At 33.4% G+C, this 17647-nt stretch overlaps 1 protein-coding gene across 1 annotated transcript; it reads right to left on the bottom strand.

Annotated features, from left to right (window-relative positions):
• Positions 1–10603: 10603 nt before the first annotated feature.
• On the bottom strand, positions 10604–17562 carry LOC105827829 (4'-phosphopantetheine phosphatase). The gene is made up of 13 exons (XM_012665994.3): positions 17080–17562; positions 16238–16520; positions 15818–16001; positions 15638–15730; positions 15236–15383; positions 14841–15031; positions 14415–14689; positions 14189–14341; positions 14025–14112; positions 13701–13905; positions 13237–13394; positions 12949–13118; positions 10604–12812 (listed from the first exon to the last, which is right to left on the bottom strand). Exons 1-13 carry the CDS (start codon positions 17192–17194, stop codon positions 12464–12466), a joined length of 2412 nt encoding a protein of 803 aa, XP_012521448.1. The 5' UTR covers positions 17195–17562; the 3' UTR covers positions 10604–12463.
• Positions 17563–17647: the final 85 nt, after the last annotated feature.

The raw sequence follows: 17647 nt of genomic DNA, 5'->3' as shown, positions 1-17647 counted from the left end.
AAGTAGGTTGCTCTTTGTACGTTCTAATTTTAATTTGTACAAAATAATGTTAAAATATGTTATAAAAACAATGTTAAAATAATTTTTTAATGTTTATTTAAAAAATTGGGGCATGATTAAAAGTGAATGATTAAGAAATAATAAAAATTTGTTTGATTTGACTTTTTTGACTCTTATCTGACATTTTCGACTAAATGTTTGAAAGCATCATTGCGAACAAAATGCTAAATGCAAGGAGAGCTTCTCCTAGAATGATATGAACCTGCAATGTTCGCGTTTCACGCGACATTATCCACGTGGGACGGGATTTCAATAGTTTCGGGTATTACGGTTGAGGTATGTTGAATGTTACCGTAACAGTTGAAGAGCCGAGTACGGAGACACATTATATATTTACATTAGTACGCGTAGTTAATACTGCGTATAGAGAGGACGGGAACGTTGTGTGCATTGGATCTGTTTCCCGCAGAATGGCCTCACATCTAGTACTTAACGTCTAGCGAATACGTGTGCAAGTTTATTTATTTGTCTTTGCGCGCTCTGTTTCATGAGTAGCGATTTGTGGAATGAATTTCGACGAGTTGTAAATTCGACGATTCGTGCATTCGTGTGCGTTCGACATGTATATGTGTTACTTATCGTAAAACTCGCTTCAGATAATCCGTAATTCGTAGAAAAATTAGAATTTAACGTTTTATTAAAAATGTGTGCTGTATCATGCAACATAAGATATCAAGTAATCAAGAATGATTCATAAAATGTCCAAGATCATTAATAACAAGTAACGTTTTCACAAATATGTCATATTTAACATTGTACAATGTTAATATAAACCATTATGATCACGACTTGATTACAATATTCTTTAAAAATTTCATTTAATAACGTTTGAAAGAGCCGTCGGTCAAATAATTTTTTTTTAATGTTTATACAATATACATTATTTTAAAAACTTATATTAAAATTTATATCATTTCAAAAAATACATATACGGAATAAAATCAGCATTTCTAAATGTTAACTTTAATGTTTTTTGCTCACCGGGAGCACATTTTAATGGTCGAAAAATTCGAAATATAGAGTTGGAACTTTCCTGTGGTCAAACCTACCCAGTTTCTCCTGCGAGGAACTTTATGATCAAGTTCTTTATCACTCGTGATGGTCCACGGAGAAAAGTAGACAGTTTAATTCTTTTTTATCCTCTGCCTTATTCTGTAGTACTTTTCCCGTAACACACGTTTCTCCCGCTTATCATCTCTTTCCCACTTTCTTTCGACACTCTCTCGCGGACTTCTTCCTTTCATTTCTCTCGGGTTGCTTCTGAACTTAACACGTGTAATTCTTTAGAGTGGACATACATCTAATGTTTTCGTGGTCGCGTAAAAACCGTCGGTGACTGCGGTCAACGTAAACTTCCGGGAGTTCCGAGGCAGTTCGAATTTAGTAGTATAGAAAAGCGTGTGCGACATTGATGCCACTTCGTACAACATGTGATATCTGTAGATGTATTAATATCAAATGATATTGCGTTCACATATAACGTGATATCTGATATTTTTCGTTTATTATTCAGTTCTAACAAAATTATAATAATATTTTTATTACATATTAAAGTGATATAATATTAATACAAAATGTAATACTATAATGTTGATGCATTTAAATTAAACGCATGATTTTTTATCTTTATGATCTTAGAGCTTTTTTGGCTACAGCGATGACAGAAAATAGATGTGGCAAACGCCTCATACGTTTATCTACACTGAAAAAAAACGTAATATATTCAATAAGATATGTTATTGCGGGCTGCCAATTAATACAATAATATATGCTATCGCAGTATCAACATTGTACTTGCATTAATAGCAAATATTATTGTATTGAGTATTTTATGTAGTTGGCAGCCCGCAATCACATATGTCATTGGCTATATTACATTTTTTTTCTATGTATATATAAGTTAAAGATCCGTTTATGAGTGTTTCTCTTAGAAAACACAAGTCCATAACCGAGGTACGAATTTCTCTAAACTTTCCGTTACTTGTTTGTACGAGGCAGTACACGTGCATCGCGCATTGTTCCATCCACGCAGATGGTGACAATGCCGCGTACGCGGATGTTGCATCCGTCACAGGTAATGGACACACATCTCGATAACGTTCGAGCTGGACAACGCGTTCATTGTCACCCTCATTGCCACAGAAACCCGACACGTCACGTTTAAATATTCGCTAGGACAGTATCGATCAGAAAGAGGAAAGCGAAAGAGAAAGAGCGAGACAGATCCAGACCTAAATGGGCATCGCCGTTTCATCGATCGGCACAGAGAATGTCCGTTAATAAATTATAACGACTAATAAGTTATTAATATTTCGCTAATGCTCGTTTGCGACTACTTCATGGACGATTAAATTGTCGTGAAAGTCTGGCGACGCTTATCAGACGCGTAATGAAAATTAAATCCCGGCGTGCGGTCCATCCCGGACCAAATCGGCGGTTGGAAAATCCTGTTGCGCAACGGTCGCGCTCTCCACACTCTGCGCGAGAACGCCTCGCTGCTCCCACAGGCATCGTGAACATGTGTGTGTGGGGTGTTTCCGTCCGTGTGTCTATGGCATTAACCGCCGGTTCGTGCAAAATTCGCGGAGGCGTGATCGTGAGCAATTCCCTCACGCGCCGATGAAGCGATCCTTTCATCGAGGGATCGTCGATAGCAGGTGAATAAACAGGCACGTATGCCAGGGGACCGGAGGGTTGAACCTTGTAGGCACTTTGCGCTGGCTGCTAATAACACCGTGCGAATGAACGACCGGTTAAGAAAAACTCCGTCGACTTTCTCTTTACGTACCTATCGCGTTTAGGATTTCGATTTTTGTTCACTCGAGCCCTTCGCGCACCATAGATTTCCGAACAATTTAATCGTATAAAGATTCCAAACTGCTTCGCGAACGTCGAAATCGAAAATTCCTTGTGGGTCTTGAAAAATCTTCGGAACGTTCTCTGGATGACTTTTGTGTGTGTGTGCGTGTGTAAAACTCACGAAAGAGTTCTGAATATCGGGTAATTACGAGCATTTGAATATCGAATAAACGATTAAGATTCTTGAAAATAAAATTGTCGTTTATGTCTATGGATGAAATAGAAAATGAATGATGAACTGTAAAATGTAAATATTATATTAAAAAAGAGATTTTATATATATCTCGTTAGCACGTCATATAGCGTAGGAAGGCATTAAAGCTGTTTTGATGTGTGAATGACCCTCTGGGTATAAAGTGTGTGAGCTTCCGTGTGCTCTCACCATTTTAATCTGCTCCGCCCGATTTGACTCTCGAATAAACGAAGGCTGTAAGAGAAAAAGCCGCTGCAGGAAACTGTCTATTATAAAAGGGCTGCCTGAAGTGAACTCGGGCTTTTCTCTCTCTCTCTCTCTCTCTCTCTCTCTTCAGAGTCGACTCCAGAGTCTTGTTGTGTACTTTTGAATGCAATTAATAAAACGGAACACTAAATTATGTAATTAGAAAATTTGTAAATGCAACGGGAAAATTATTTTTATAATTTTATTGCTAACTAATATGAAAATTTGCCTTGCCATATTATTCTTTTTATTTTAACTTCTTATTATATTGTTAGAATAAATGACGAAAATAATTGAATTTTTCTAAATTAAGTAAGTGAACGAGAAAATCTTCCTTCTTTTCTGTCTCATTCACTCAGGCAACAAGCGTGCAGAATATTATTGTTGTTGCCAATTTGTAACTGGATACAATCCTATTAACAATGCTATGACAACGAGCTTGATTCTGAAATTGCGGTCAAACTAATGAGGAAGATTTTCTTGCGAATGTCTCGAATGCGGTCGCGTAAGAATAGAGACAACAGGATTCTTAAGAAGGTAAATTTAGTATCTAAGAAAACACGTCTCATATATTTCTTGCACTTGCAGAACCAAGTTCCCCATGTGTCTTAGAGATTTTTTTGTCCCGTTTCAATTTTCCTCGTGAATACGAAACTCAGGTTCTCGTCGTGGAAATAAAACCACTGACGAAGTTAGCGATTAACAGGAATGCAAGTCGCGTTGATTCAAAGAGTGCCGAGAGATCGCCAATGATTGCAACGGTCAATTGCGCGTATACGATAATTCTCTCAAATCGAAGGAGAACCCTGCTCACAACGAGCTTTAATTCTGCAGTCGTACTAGTTAGCCGCTTGTTAAATCTCACTCAAAACCGTAGTTCGCAAATGCAAGTTCCGGCTGTTATTACTTCTCGAGCTATGTGGAAATAAAAATAGAGATATTTGTAAAAACAAATTCGATCATTTAATTTAATTAATCGTTTATATTTCTCAGTATTTTTTTCTGTTTTGTTATTATAATTTGATATGAATTAAAAATTTAGGATTTAGCTTTTTTTTACAGAAACTTTTATTCAAAAATATACTTTTAAAAAATGCCAGTGAAAAATAACAAATTGATAGATGAAAGTTGAACATTTCTTTTGACAAAATCTTGAGAATGTCGCTCTTTAAAAGTAAATATTCTCTAAAAAGTAAATGTAAGATTCTTCATAAATTTATCTTCTATATGTACACTGCAGATGAAAACCTTTGGGATTTCTTGCAATTTTCGCATTTCACGAAATACTTCTTTTTCGAGCGTTAATGATTCTTATTAAAAATATATTTTATTCATTTTCTATAATTTGATATCAAATCAAACTTTTTAATTATAAAAATGCGTACATAACGTAGTTACAAATTTCAATTGACGCTTTTCATTATTTATACCTCTCTATAGTATTTTTCGCGACCAAGAAGTTTTAATTTGTAGTACAAACAAACGTTCTAAGATCCTCGTATTTTTCGCCTCTATTTATCGAAGCGGGACTATGAAGAAAAAGCTCGTTGCTCTACTTTATTCATAACACTTGTTATTTGACAGCTTGTTACGGTAATACATAGGTTTAGTGTTTCCTTAAAAATTTATAACGACCTTGGCTCAAAGAGGAGAACCTAGGCCGTCATAAATGACATGAGGGGGATTCAGTGGTATAATGGATTGACTCATCAATTAAGATCAATTATGGTCCTTGGCCCATGAAGTTCTACATTGTAACGTTTTTCTGCGAAATCTAGGCGAATATCTCTCTTGAAATTCGAATAGACTTGTTTATGAAATAATCTAAAAAACATTGTTCCCAGAAAAGTCATTCTGTCTAATTTATTCTTTAAAGATATTAAAGTACTTGAGCCGAATAAAGCCCACTTAATTAATTTTATTTTTTTAAACTTTTTACAAAGATATTGAAATAAGGTGGGAATAAAATCTTTATTTTAATCACACTCACTAAAATAAAATATATCTTTATATGGAACATTTGTAAATAAACAAAGAAAAAAATTTAACTCTTTTTGTAGGTTGTAGGTCATTGTAGAAAAAAATCGCCCGATGGCAAAACGTTGAGATGAATTCTTGTCCTTTTAAAAGAGAAACATTAAATGATGATTCTGGATGGAAAAAAAATTATCTAAACCTTTCAAGAGTAAACCTTGATAAGGTAAAAAACCTTTGCTCGTCGCGAGAGAGAGTTTCTAGACTGGATGGAAGCATGGTATGTGCAAAAAAGGTCGTTCCGTCGAGATCCGGAGAAAGATATCCATTACGACGCGTGATTTTCAACAACAGACAACGTCGTACATTTCAACACAATTGCGGTCCCGCGTCCAGGAAACGTGTTCATTAGCATACTTCGATTAAACAATGTCCTTAGCAAGCGTGCTTTCCAACGCGCGGGTGAGATGGGAAATAAGTGCAGTGGGAAAGCTATGTGCGGAAATGGTCCGCGGCGATACCAACGGACGAAGCGGAATTATTTATCTCGCGCTGGCCGCGCGGCGTCCAGGACCTTGATAAATAGATCCTCGCGCGAAACGTTGCAGCAGGTTCCCGCCAGTCTGCACTCGAGAAAGGACCATTAGGTAGGGATTCACCGTGGCGTCGGTGGCGGTGGCAGTGGTGGAAAAACGAAAACGAAAGAAAAAAATAGAGAAAAAAAAATAGAAAGCAGCTCGGTCGGCGTGTGCAGGGTCGGTGGAATAAAAGCGGCCGTTTATAGTCGCCGTTGGATGTTTCTCGTCCTTTTTCATCGGGCGCATCGCTATGGAAAATTGAAATAATTAATCGGGTGTCCGGCTCGCGGAAGCTTTTTCCCTCCGTCTTTCGCTTTCTTCCTCTTTTGCTTTTTCTTCCTCTTTCTTCTTCTCTTCCGCTCGGTTTCGAGGATGTATCCTGCTGGTTATCATCGCATGCGAGCGTGGCTATGAATCACATTAATCAATCGAACCGAAAAGCCGGAGCTTTCTTCCGTCTTTAAATATGCATAAAGCACACACACACACACACACACACACACACACACACACACACACACACACACACACACACACACACTCCCCCGCATATTAGCCCGTGGAACTGAACGGTTTCGCAATCGATGCTTTAATCATTTGCCCCGGGGGTATAAACGCAAAATGCAAGAATGGCCGATAACCGTCATAATAACTCTTCGATAATCATTTCTCGTGTAACATGGTGATGAGTTAATAATATCGTGTAATGTTACAATAATGTAAAATAATTAAATGTGCAAAACAAAATGCATTTTGTGTTTCGCATTTTAAAGAGAAACATGTCGCGGATTTTGCGATTGGGGCAAATTCTGTGGACAACAAAAAATTGACGATAAAGGACGACATTAAGTATTAAAACGATTGATGTAGCAGTAAGGAACGTTATCATGATTAATGAATTATTTTATGTAATTATTAAAATATTTTACTTTATCGCGGCCGTTAAATGCATTATCGCGAGTATCAAACATTTTAATGGCACAATGCACGAGAGCCGTACTCTTGCAATGCTCGATGTATATACAATGATATTATTTAATTTCATTAATTAAAACATGTTTCGGCACTTTGAATTGCGCAGAATACAAATTCGCACGAAATATACATATTTCATTTATTTGTTGGATCTGTTCACTGGAGTTGTTTACAAAATCCTGTAAGCTCTCGCTCTAGACGATCTATAATTTGTATCGGAAATCAGGATTTGATTAAAAATTTTACACGCCACGTAATACGGAAAAATATTTTTTTTAGAAGAAGCGGAAGTATACGCGCGTATATCAAATATTTATTGCATTGTATACGTGCAATAAAATATACTGCGTATAAAATTATAAATAAAACCCCACTTCCTCTGAAATCTGACACAAAGTATAGATCGGCGATAAAATGAGTAATGATTTTATTTCGTGTGGTGTTATATTTATACTTACCATAGTAGGTACGTGAAGCGTGTTGTACGATGTTTGTATGACGATCGGTATTAATTTCGATTGCGATTTTGCGGAACACACACACACACACACGCGCGCGCGCGCGAACGTACAAATGAAAACCGAAGAAATGAAACGAAAATGACAAGTGTCCTTTTTATTTTACAAAAATGCACTTTGACGTATAATGAATACACGCGTACGGCCTTCTCGCAGCCGAGTAATATAAATAAATAAATAAAATCCTCTCTCGTAATCCGTATCAGATTGTATCGTAACGGGAGATCGCATCCCAGTTTGAAATATTGATCTGGCCGAATTGCGGTGTTCTATCAAAATACATTAAAAGGACAGGTGGTTTTTCCCCTCTTTCCCTCTCCCTCTCAGTATGAGATATATTGGAAGTAATGTCAGTGCAACACTTCCGGCCTGCTCTTGCTCGATTCGAAATATCCAGTGACAAAAGTAAAATGATCCTGCGAAGGAAAAACGCGTGTTACGTCGGCGCGCGAAATCTTTTCCGCGTCCACAAATGCGCTCGGTCCTCGTAAAAACGCCGTAACTCCCCGCAAAAATGAAAAGCATTGTTTTACACAAATTCAATTTTTAATCTTTGCGCTTGCTCCGCCGTGTACAATATGAAAAAAAAATTCCGTCGGCGAAAATTGCTTTATTACGTGCAGCCTCTTTTAATTGCGCGCCGTTTCATAGAGTTTCGTGCAGAAAATTATACGGACTTTTTTTTTAACACGTGCACGAAGATTAAAAACAATTCTATTCGTAATAATGATGGAACCGCTCAGGCATTATGTTGGCACAGGCGGAGAAATTTCTTGTTTTTGTACACAATTAATTGGAATTTTCATGCATCATGATTTCCGTGATTGCCGATTGCTGATTTTAGCGCTAATATGAATAATAACGCGTTATTTATCACACTCATTTATTATGTTTCAGCAATACACGTATATTACTTTATTATAATTTGGTTATTTGAACGATTCAATATTTATTAGAATTGAACATTTTTACTTTGGAATTAATTAATTCATTCGTGTTTAAGCGCGATATTCAATTTAAATTATTGAATGGCCGCAAATGCGACAACAAAATTGAGTTCTAAAATTCTCGAAAATCAGAATATTTGGCAATTCCACACCCGACATTAAACAATTTACATCACGTCGATCATGTAACACTGTTTCGACACTTTAATTAAAAACTAACGTTCCGTAATTCTTTGAAGGTACACACATTTATACGCATTCAAAAGATTTAAAGCATCCAGTTAGAAAAATGAAAAATTTTATTCTAACCAATCACGTGTGCAATTTACTAGCGGAACCATTCCTTTGCACAAAAATGTTATTGGAAAGCTTTGCTCTCAGTGAAAGCTGCCAGCTTTACAGTTGCATCTAGTTGAAATTGGTAGTCTTTTTTCGATTTTTGCGAAATTGTTTCAATTTTGTAAAATCTTTTTGGCTCTTATATTCAAATCGAGCAATTCATTTCAAATCACATGAATGTTTATCTTTCGATTGCCAACCAATATCTCATTTTATCATTTTATTAGAACAGAAGTTATAAAACTTTAATCATCGTAGATAAATCATTGAATGTCAGATATAATTTTCTTCGTACGTTCATTTTGACAAAACTCTATCGGCGTCATTTATATAATATAACATAGAAAACGTTCAGCGAAGCTTGTACGAGGAGATAGAACACGTTGGCTGTCTTGTGCGAGTGGCCTTGTATATTGGAGATGAAAAATTCATGGAGCTCGATGCAGCGTCCAATCTTAGGTATTTATTTCATGTAAGATACACGAGCCCATGTTTTTCTCTCTTGCGGAACACGATGTCGCATAATAACGGCGCTTAATTCTTCAGTGTTTCTGGTGCAAAAGCGCATGTATGACAAATAGATTTCTAACATAAACGATTTTTTAACAAAAACGTCTATCTTTTTACATAAAAATTTCAATTTAATTAACACAAATTTACGTCTGAAATTATGTTTATTAATTTTTTTTATCTTTGGTCTTAAATTTTAAACGAGTTATACAATCTTAAATTTTTTCTGAAAATATTTTGTAAAGATGCGATAATTTTTGTATTCGCATTTTTTATTTTTGCGAAAAAATCAAAGAAATTGAAAACAATAAAAAAAGCAATAAAAAATAAAAGGCTGGTAATAAACTGATAGTTAAGAAAAAGAATTTGTTAAATAATATTATTACAATTATGATCCTTTGAAGTGACATTATCTATTCTTAGCTGATGGTTGTGTCAGTAACTTGATAAGGATGTCTGTGTAAAATTAATGTCATACAGCACAGACAGATTGGAGGCGATATCTAGAGGAGTATCGATTATCACACTGGCACAAATTGGGAGATAATTGGCTGTGTCAGCTTGCGCGCACCGGTCTGGTTTCCCGACTGGACAATATCGCGCAACGGGAATTTAATAAAGCTCCAACTTGGACACTGCGTAGGACGTGGCTGAAAGAAATAGACGTGGAGCGTGTCTAGCATACACAGGACCCTCTTTACTTCGTTTTTGTCCTATTTACCGATCCGCCGCATTTCCCAGCTCTTCTTTCTTCCGCGATCTCTCTCTTTCCTTCTTCGGTTCTCTTTATATTTCTTCGTGAATGAAGTCTATTTCCAAACTTTATTTTCGAAGTGAAAGCTATTGAACGATATATGGTGGATGCTTTTCTTATTTTATTTGTAAATTATATTTAAGAAAGAATTGTAGATCATTTTTTTTAATTTCTTTGTCATGTTTAACTTGGACAAGAAATAAAAGTATAGAATCTTTTCATGTATTTTATAACTGCTTCTTGGAGAGATTTTTGAATTTATATAAATTTTTTATATCAAATTTATATCACTTATTGCATATTATTGAGTTTTACTATTAAATTTATTAATTTTTTAAAATTTATTAAAACTTTATGAGAAGTATGAAGAATATCAATAAATTTTACATTAAAAACGTATTGTTATTTGTTTTACATAACTGCAATTCTATTATGTAAATAAAAATATATTACAATTAAAAAATATTAGCAATTTTTTTAATGCTCCCAATTTGTACCAGCATAATAATATCCGTACTTTTGTGCATTCTTTTCTATTAAAAATAATATAATTATACTTTTGGGGAAAATTTGTAAAATATTATAAAACGCAAAAGATATAGATAAAAAGTTAATAATTATTTTAATTTAAGAATAATTAATAACTTTAATAAAAATAAAAATATCGCATTTATTTATTACCGTAACAGGGAGAGAATAATCGCAGTTCTTGAAAAATTTAATAGTAATAATAATAGATACAAGAAGAAAATAATAGATACAATATGAAAGTTCGCAAACATGATACAATGTGGAGTCTTCTTAGGCATTATGCACACATACACACACACACAAACACACGCGCGCGCGCGAAAGAATATTAAAAGAAAAAATATATATTTCATTTATAACGAACACTTCGTGTATGTCATATAGATTCTGAATAACTAAAAGTTTATAACACACACAAAAACCGAATATTATATTTATATATCTCTACATTGCATATTGATTACAATCTTTAACGTTTTAATATATACATTTTATTACATATGTACAGACATGATTAGAGTTTGTCGAATCAAAAGATTGCTTTTATGGGATGTATTACAATTTCCGATATTAAAGTTACTTAACGCATCTATTTGTTTTCATCACTTTAGTGTTACCTCCAATTTGACAGATATGGATATCGATTAACAGAGTAACTCAATTATTAATCTAATTAAAGAACAAGTCTCACAAATATTTATGGATATTTTATATACTTTTTCAATTTTTGATTTACTATTTTCTTATTTAGCTTATTAAACCTAGTATACGTATATTCATAAAATAATGCATTTATTTTCCGATTTCCTATGGAAATCAATAGCAAGAGAAAATTTTTGCATTATTCTGATTAATTAAATATAAAATATTTGAGATTATTATAATTATAGCATCAAAGAAACTTACTAACTGATCTTATAGTTGTTTTATATTTGTTTACTTGCGATAATATTATACTTCTTTTGCATATTGTAATATCACAGAAAATATACTATACAATATTTTGTAAGTATACTGGAGAGATTTTTCCTTAATAAATTAATGTAATTTTTCTAGTAATTATGGTAACTGCAAATTATATATAAAACAGTTTTATTGTCTTTAACCAATCATTTGTATAACGATTTTAATCGTTTACATTAATATAAAGTTTAGACATGCTTGATTATATACATTATGGGTCCTAATATTTCTATAAAAAAATGATTTTTTTATGTTATTGTAACTGTATGGACGAGATTGATTAACCATATTGCAATAAATTCACGAATAGGACAATTATCTAATATCAGATGCAAATATAACAAGAAATTTGCAAATGTTTTTTTTCAAAGTGTTGGTTTTCTTTAACATGCACAGATATTTCAATGATCACAGAAAGTAATGATAGTAGTTAATAAAGTTTTCGTCTCTTATAAAAGTTTATAAAATTTTGTTTAGCTCTTGCGCAACTTAAATTACAAAAATAGATTTAAAAATCTAGAATTTTGATAAGGTGTTGGTAGTAGTAATTTGTTGAAAACAATGTGAAAGATCATCGATATACTAGTAATACAATAAGTTATAAAACAAATATACTACGTAATTGTTATAATAAAAAATTAAGAAAGTAAATTTTATCAATATAAATTATCAAGAAATGTTGATAATCTCTTACATCACGATTACGATTATCTGACAAATCACATGATAGGTCTGTTTTTTTAGCTGGAACTTCTTGCACAATTCTTTTTTCTCTTTTCCTTTCTAGAATGAAAAAAAAGAGGAAACCTGTACTGTATGCAAGTAATTCAGAAAAAAAACAAATCTAATATTTTATCTGTATGTTTGTTTCTTGATGCAAGTTCGATCACATTTTTAGAATTTAAGCGTATATTTGAGCATAACTCTGTCTTTAAGTTTTCTCGTTTTCGGAAGGCAATATGTCGTGTATATTTAATTGTTTGTTTTTTGAAAGAAATAATTGTATATTGCTTGTATTATACTGAAACTTTACTTGTATTTCTATCGCTAGAATTGTCACATTTGCAAAGTTCTGTTGCCTCTCCTGTACATTTTGACGGACACTCATCTTTTATCGTCTCCGTTTTTATTTCGATATCGTAAATCTTGGTCTTCGGCGATGGTCGCTCGTATTTGCATATCACAGCGTACATATCGCCACCTAAACGAAGCGCCAGCCATCGATTCTTTACGACCGCCAATTTCAGACATTCGCACTTCATTTTAGCATGAAAATTCGTGTGTAAAGTTCTACCCATTCCCTCAATGACTATGAGATCCACATTGTGCTCGATCATCGCAAGGCATAGATCCAAATTTATACGACTATTAATTTGAAATAACATTGATGAATTAACATTATTGAAACATATATTACATTATAATACGACTTTTTATTACAAGTAAAATAATAACTTGTAATATTGTGGCTATAAAACATTTTATGTAAGAAAACAAATACCTGAGATCCAGACAAGGACCTGCTTGCGCAGTTTCCATAGAAATAAGAGTATTATCTTCCAAAGCCTGTTTAATAATATTACAAATTTTCGCGGCGTCCCGTAACGTAACGACCAATTCAGGATACGTTACGTCATTTAGAGCTGGCATAGAATTAGCGCACAATAGTACCTAAAAGTACAAAAAATAATTTGAATGCAATTAGATAATTTTATCAATTTATCTAATAAACTCATTTTTTGAAACCAGAAAGTATGCTTCAAATATGAATAACATTAATTGAACTAACTTTAGTTCCTCGCTGCAACAAATCTCGTGCAAATGGTAGGATTCCAAGAATTATATCTACGCCGCTATTATCGACAAAGATGGCTGCACATTTGTGAGGCGGTTCATTCTGTAATCTGTATATCCAATCATCTAAATTATCCTCTAACCATGGTCTACCTATATTTTCGTGATATATAGAATATTATTTAAAAAATTATTTTAAAATGTATCAAGAGCCAAAAAGAATTTATCGAAAGATAAATCTCTTAATACTAATAGCAAAATCAATTGGACTACACTAATGTGCACTTGTGTACATTAAAACCGCTGTTTTAATCTAATCTAACTGTAAAAGTGTATAATTATCACATTTATTTATCTTTATGTTGATTTTTGTACGATGGCTTTAATATGCATTAATGGTGCGTTCAATCGAAGCTGCTATAAATGTTATGATATTAATCTTATTTAATGATGATTTACCTGGAATTTTCGCTTGAGCTTCTTCAAAACCAAAATCATTGGTTTCCAATAACTGTGCAACATCTTTGGCACCCCAATCAAATATATTACCAATGAGAACGCCAAGGATCAAAGCTTTTATCTTCTCTGCACCTTCTAATTTATCTAGAGCAGTTATGCGGTCATGTAAGTGCGTCAATGCTTCTTCATTCTCTTTTCTTTTTTGCTGTAAAGTATTATGAGAGAACATGTAACTGTGAAGTATTATGAGATAATATATAAATTTCGTTTTGACATATTCTATTTAAATAATTTTAAAGAAATAAAAACTAAAGAGATACCTACGTGTAAATATGGATCTGGAAAATCAAATTCTTTCATGCAATGCTCGATGGTATCCAACAATATTCTAACAGTAAGTGCTCCATATGCACTGCAAATTTCCATTAAAAATTAATAATATAAAAATATTTTTAAATAAATTGGCTTTTTAGCAACAGAAAACTTACAACGGTTGCGCATGAAGATAGTGTAATCTGTTAATGTATTTCTCTTTTAGTTTTAATCCTCTGTCCTTTGCCGTTGGACTGTGTGGTTGGCTATGAATAGCCCTTGACACAAATTTATCCACAGACTCTTCAAAACATTGCAGCCAATAGTCTCTATAAACGTCAATTTTTTAATTTTTATGTATAATCATAATCTTCGAAATTAATTAATAAAATTAAATCTTACCTTGCTTCTTTATCCTGAACGAGATCCGTAGTGTCAGGATTGTAAGATGCGGGATCTTTTAATAATGGACAAAACGTAACGGCATATTCCGCTTGATCAATCTCTAACTGATCGACTTTAATTCCGAGATCAGTTGATACAGAATCTTTAAAGCTCGATGATCCAGCGTAATTTTCCAACCAGCTGTATTTATCTGTCTGTTCGGTGCCGTATAAATACGCTCCGATTGCGCCAAGGTAACCTTCATGGCGAAGAAAGAGAGGCGTTACCTTATCCTAGATAATAGATATGCGACAATAATGTAAATTTTATAAAAAAACAATTTATGCACGAACATCTTGTACTTTGATGTTAGCTAAGTACATATAATTATTTGTTCAAGAAAACATTGTAAAAGATTAAGAAAACATAAATATAGAAACTAACATGAGACCAATATTTTATAGAGTATGAAATGGTGTGCATTGATAGTGGATGGTTACGTAAGAAATAACCACCAAAGTAAACCTTGCCCACGTTGTAAACGGTAGCATATAAACTAGCTATGTGCCCAATATCATTGCTAATAGTAAACAATAAACTCCTTGCGAGATCAGCTTCAGAAAATTTTGGTTGTCCTAGGATATTATTAATTTAATTAATACCTAAAATATTTTAGTATATAGAATTTTATGACTTGATATTAAAGTAATTAAAAAATTAAATCATTTTTTTTGAATTTTAGAAATAAAAAAATACATGTAGAAAAAAATATATCTACGTGTATTTTTTAATATCAAGTCCTTGTAAGTTTCAATATAAACTTTTTATAGACTGCTCACCACAAGCTACTGCCTTGCCAAAAGATGACGCAATAAGTTCTCCAGATAAACCTTGAGAGGAATAATCGCCCCCATAAATATCTTTCACTAACATATCTACATTACGGTGATCTCCTCGTTCTGCAAGTTGCAGCAATTCGTCAAAGTCCTAGTAAGGTGTTTTTAAAGTCATTGTTTAATACATATTTTTATATACAATTCACATGACTCAATGGTACTACGATGGAGCAGAATCTTCTCACATAATAATTAATTTCACCATATATGTATATAAAATTTTATTTCTAGATATTTGTAAAGATTAAGTGTAGTACATTCAAGTAAAAATATCAATTAATATGCTTCAGTAACAGCAGTACAAAAAAGTTGTAGGTAATTTACAAAATTACGTCAATTCTATACCTTTCTTTTTGTAAGTAATGATCCCAGTCCCCAAAATGTACCTCCTCCTGTGGCTGTACCACCGACTCTTTCAAATACTTCATCTGATTCCACCTATAAAAATTAAAAATGTTTAAATATAAGTAAATTTATAAATAATTTATAATTAAATAAGTTTATTAAATATTTGTTTGTGCTTACTTTAAGAATACTGACGCCACTACCAACATTAACCAACAAATATGGAAATATGTTGGGTCCAGCTTGTTGAAATTTATATTCTGGATTTGCATGTCGGTGATACTCAAACGCTTCGCATGGTATATTTTTAAGTAAGAAATTACAACCTTTTATCAGACAGTCTATCTCGTCTTCCTTGTCAACTCTGTAATTGTTTTATCTTATCAATCAGTAAACACAGTCTTTCCTTAAGAGCATTTCGTATATCAAAAAATTAAACTGCATAAACTCAGATGTTTTATAATGCATTTGTCATTGAAATCACTAACATAGATTGGTGAATAAAGTTCAAAGTATAAGTTTATGTTGTAATATATTTAACATTGAAAAATTACATTAACATATCAATTGGTGAAGTCCAAAGTACAAGACTATACTTACAGTAATCCTAATTTTTCTTGCAACAATGGAGTATATTTGAATGCTCCGCCTCCAGTCACTTTAATACTTTTTCCATGAAATCGTTGAACATCTACTAAATTCTTCTTGACGAAATCTAAGCAGTTCTCGATATATCTTGTTTCAAACTTAACAAAATGCAGTCTGTTACCCTCAAATACTTTGTATGCTCGTTCTCCACTGTTTCCTAAACCTTCTGCATCCTCATAAAGTGCCTTCCGATAACTTACTGTTGAGTAATAAGCAATTTTTGTTAAGGACAATCCTGAAATAATATACAATATCTATTTAAATTGAGAAATTTAGATTTGTGCAAAACTATAAAAAATTTAAATACAGTATAAAAATGTTTTCCCATACTTTAAACTTTTTCTAATAATTCAATCAAAGATAGATAAAAATTGTCTAAACAATAGAATCGTTTAAGATAACATAAATATATAAAATAATTTTTTATAAGTATAAAATGAAAAATACAAATTAGGAATCTGATACAAAATTAAATGTAAGTTTTTTTATTCCATCTTTTCTTCTATTGACATTTCGATAAGAAACGCTTGACAGAACAAAAAATCCTCATTAAGAATTATATACCAATTGGAGTATAGCTACATAATTTAGCACACAATAACGTATCGTTTATTAATATTAATAGGTATCACAATGTGTGGTCACGTGCTCGATCTAATCATCGATCGAAGTTGGCAATAATTCTAGGTCGTGATCTCTTGTTCACGGTGTGTTAACTTCGAGGGATCAGGAACCGAGGAACAGAGAGATCAATTCCGGTCTCGAGAAGAGGAATATCCCGATCGACGACATACCAATGTCTATGGCGAAAATCTGCGCATTCTTCAAATTAGCAAACACCTCGACGGCGGGCGGCAATTTGATGCATCGTGGATGCGACCGCTCGTCGCCGTCAACCTCCGCTGCCATTCCCACGTCTCCACAGAACGACAATCCTCCTGCCTGACAAGTATCTCCTACGATTGTGCGATACACCCGACCACTGATACCGCGGCACCTCCACCACGGGCATTTAACTGGCGACTGGCAGGTGGCGAACGCGCCTAAATCACGGCGATCAGTTGGAGGTTGGAGGACTTGAAGAAGATAACCTGCCTCGGAGCTATCGCCAACGTAAACCTATGTCCTCCTTAGTCCTCCTCGAGTCGAAAGGTTCTCTTAGAGGGAATTTTTGTGTTCTCTCTTCCTCGCTTTTTGCCCTTTCAACCGTGGCGCAACGAGAGTCTATTTACTCGCGCACCTCTTTACCTGGACGGCGCAGATTGCCGATTTAAAAATGAATATATATATATATATATATATATATATATATATATATATATATTGACGCGACGAACATATATATGTACTTTTGTATTTGTA

Source organism: Monomorium pharaonis, chromosome 6 (genome assembly GCF_013373865.1).
Source record: "Monomorium pharaonis isolate MP-MQ-018 chromosome 6, ASM1337386v2, whole genome shotgun sequence".
Classification (NCBI taxonomy): Eukaryota; Metazoa; Arthropoda; class Insecta; order Hymenoptera; family Formicidae; genus Monomorium; species Monomorium pharaonis.
Note: the sequence above shows the minus strand (reverse complement) of the source record. Positions and strands in the feature narration are given on the sequence as shown.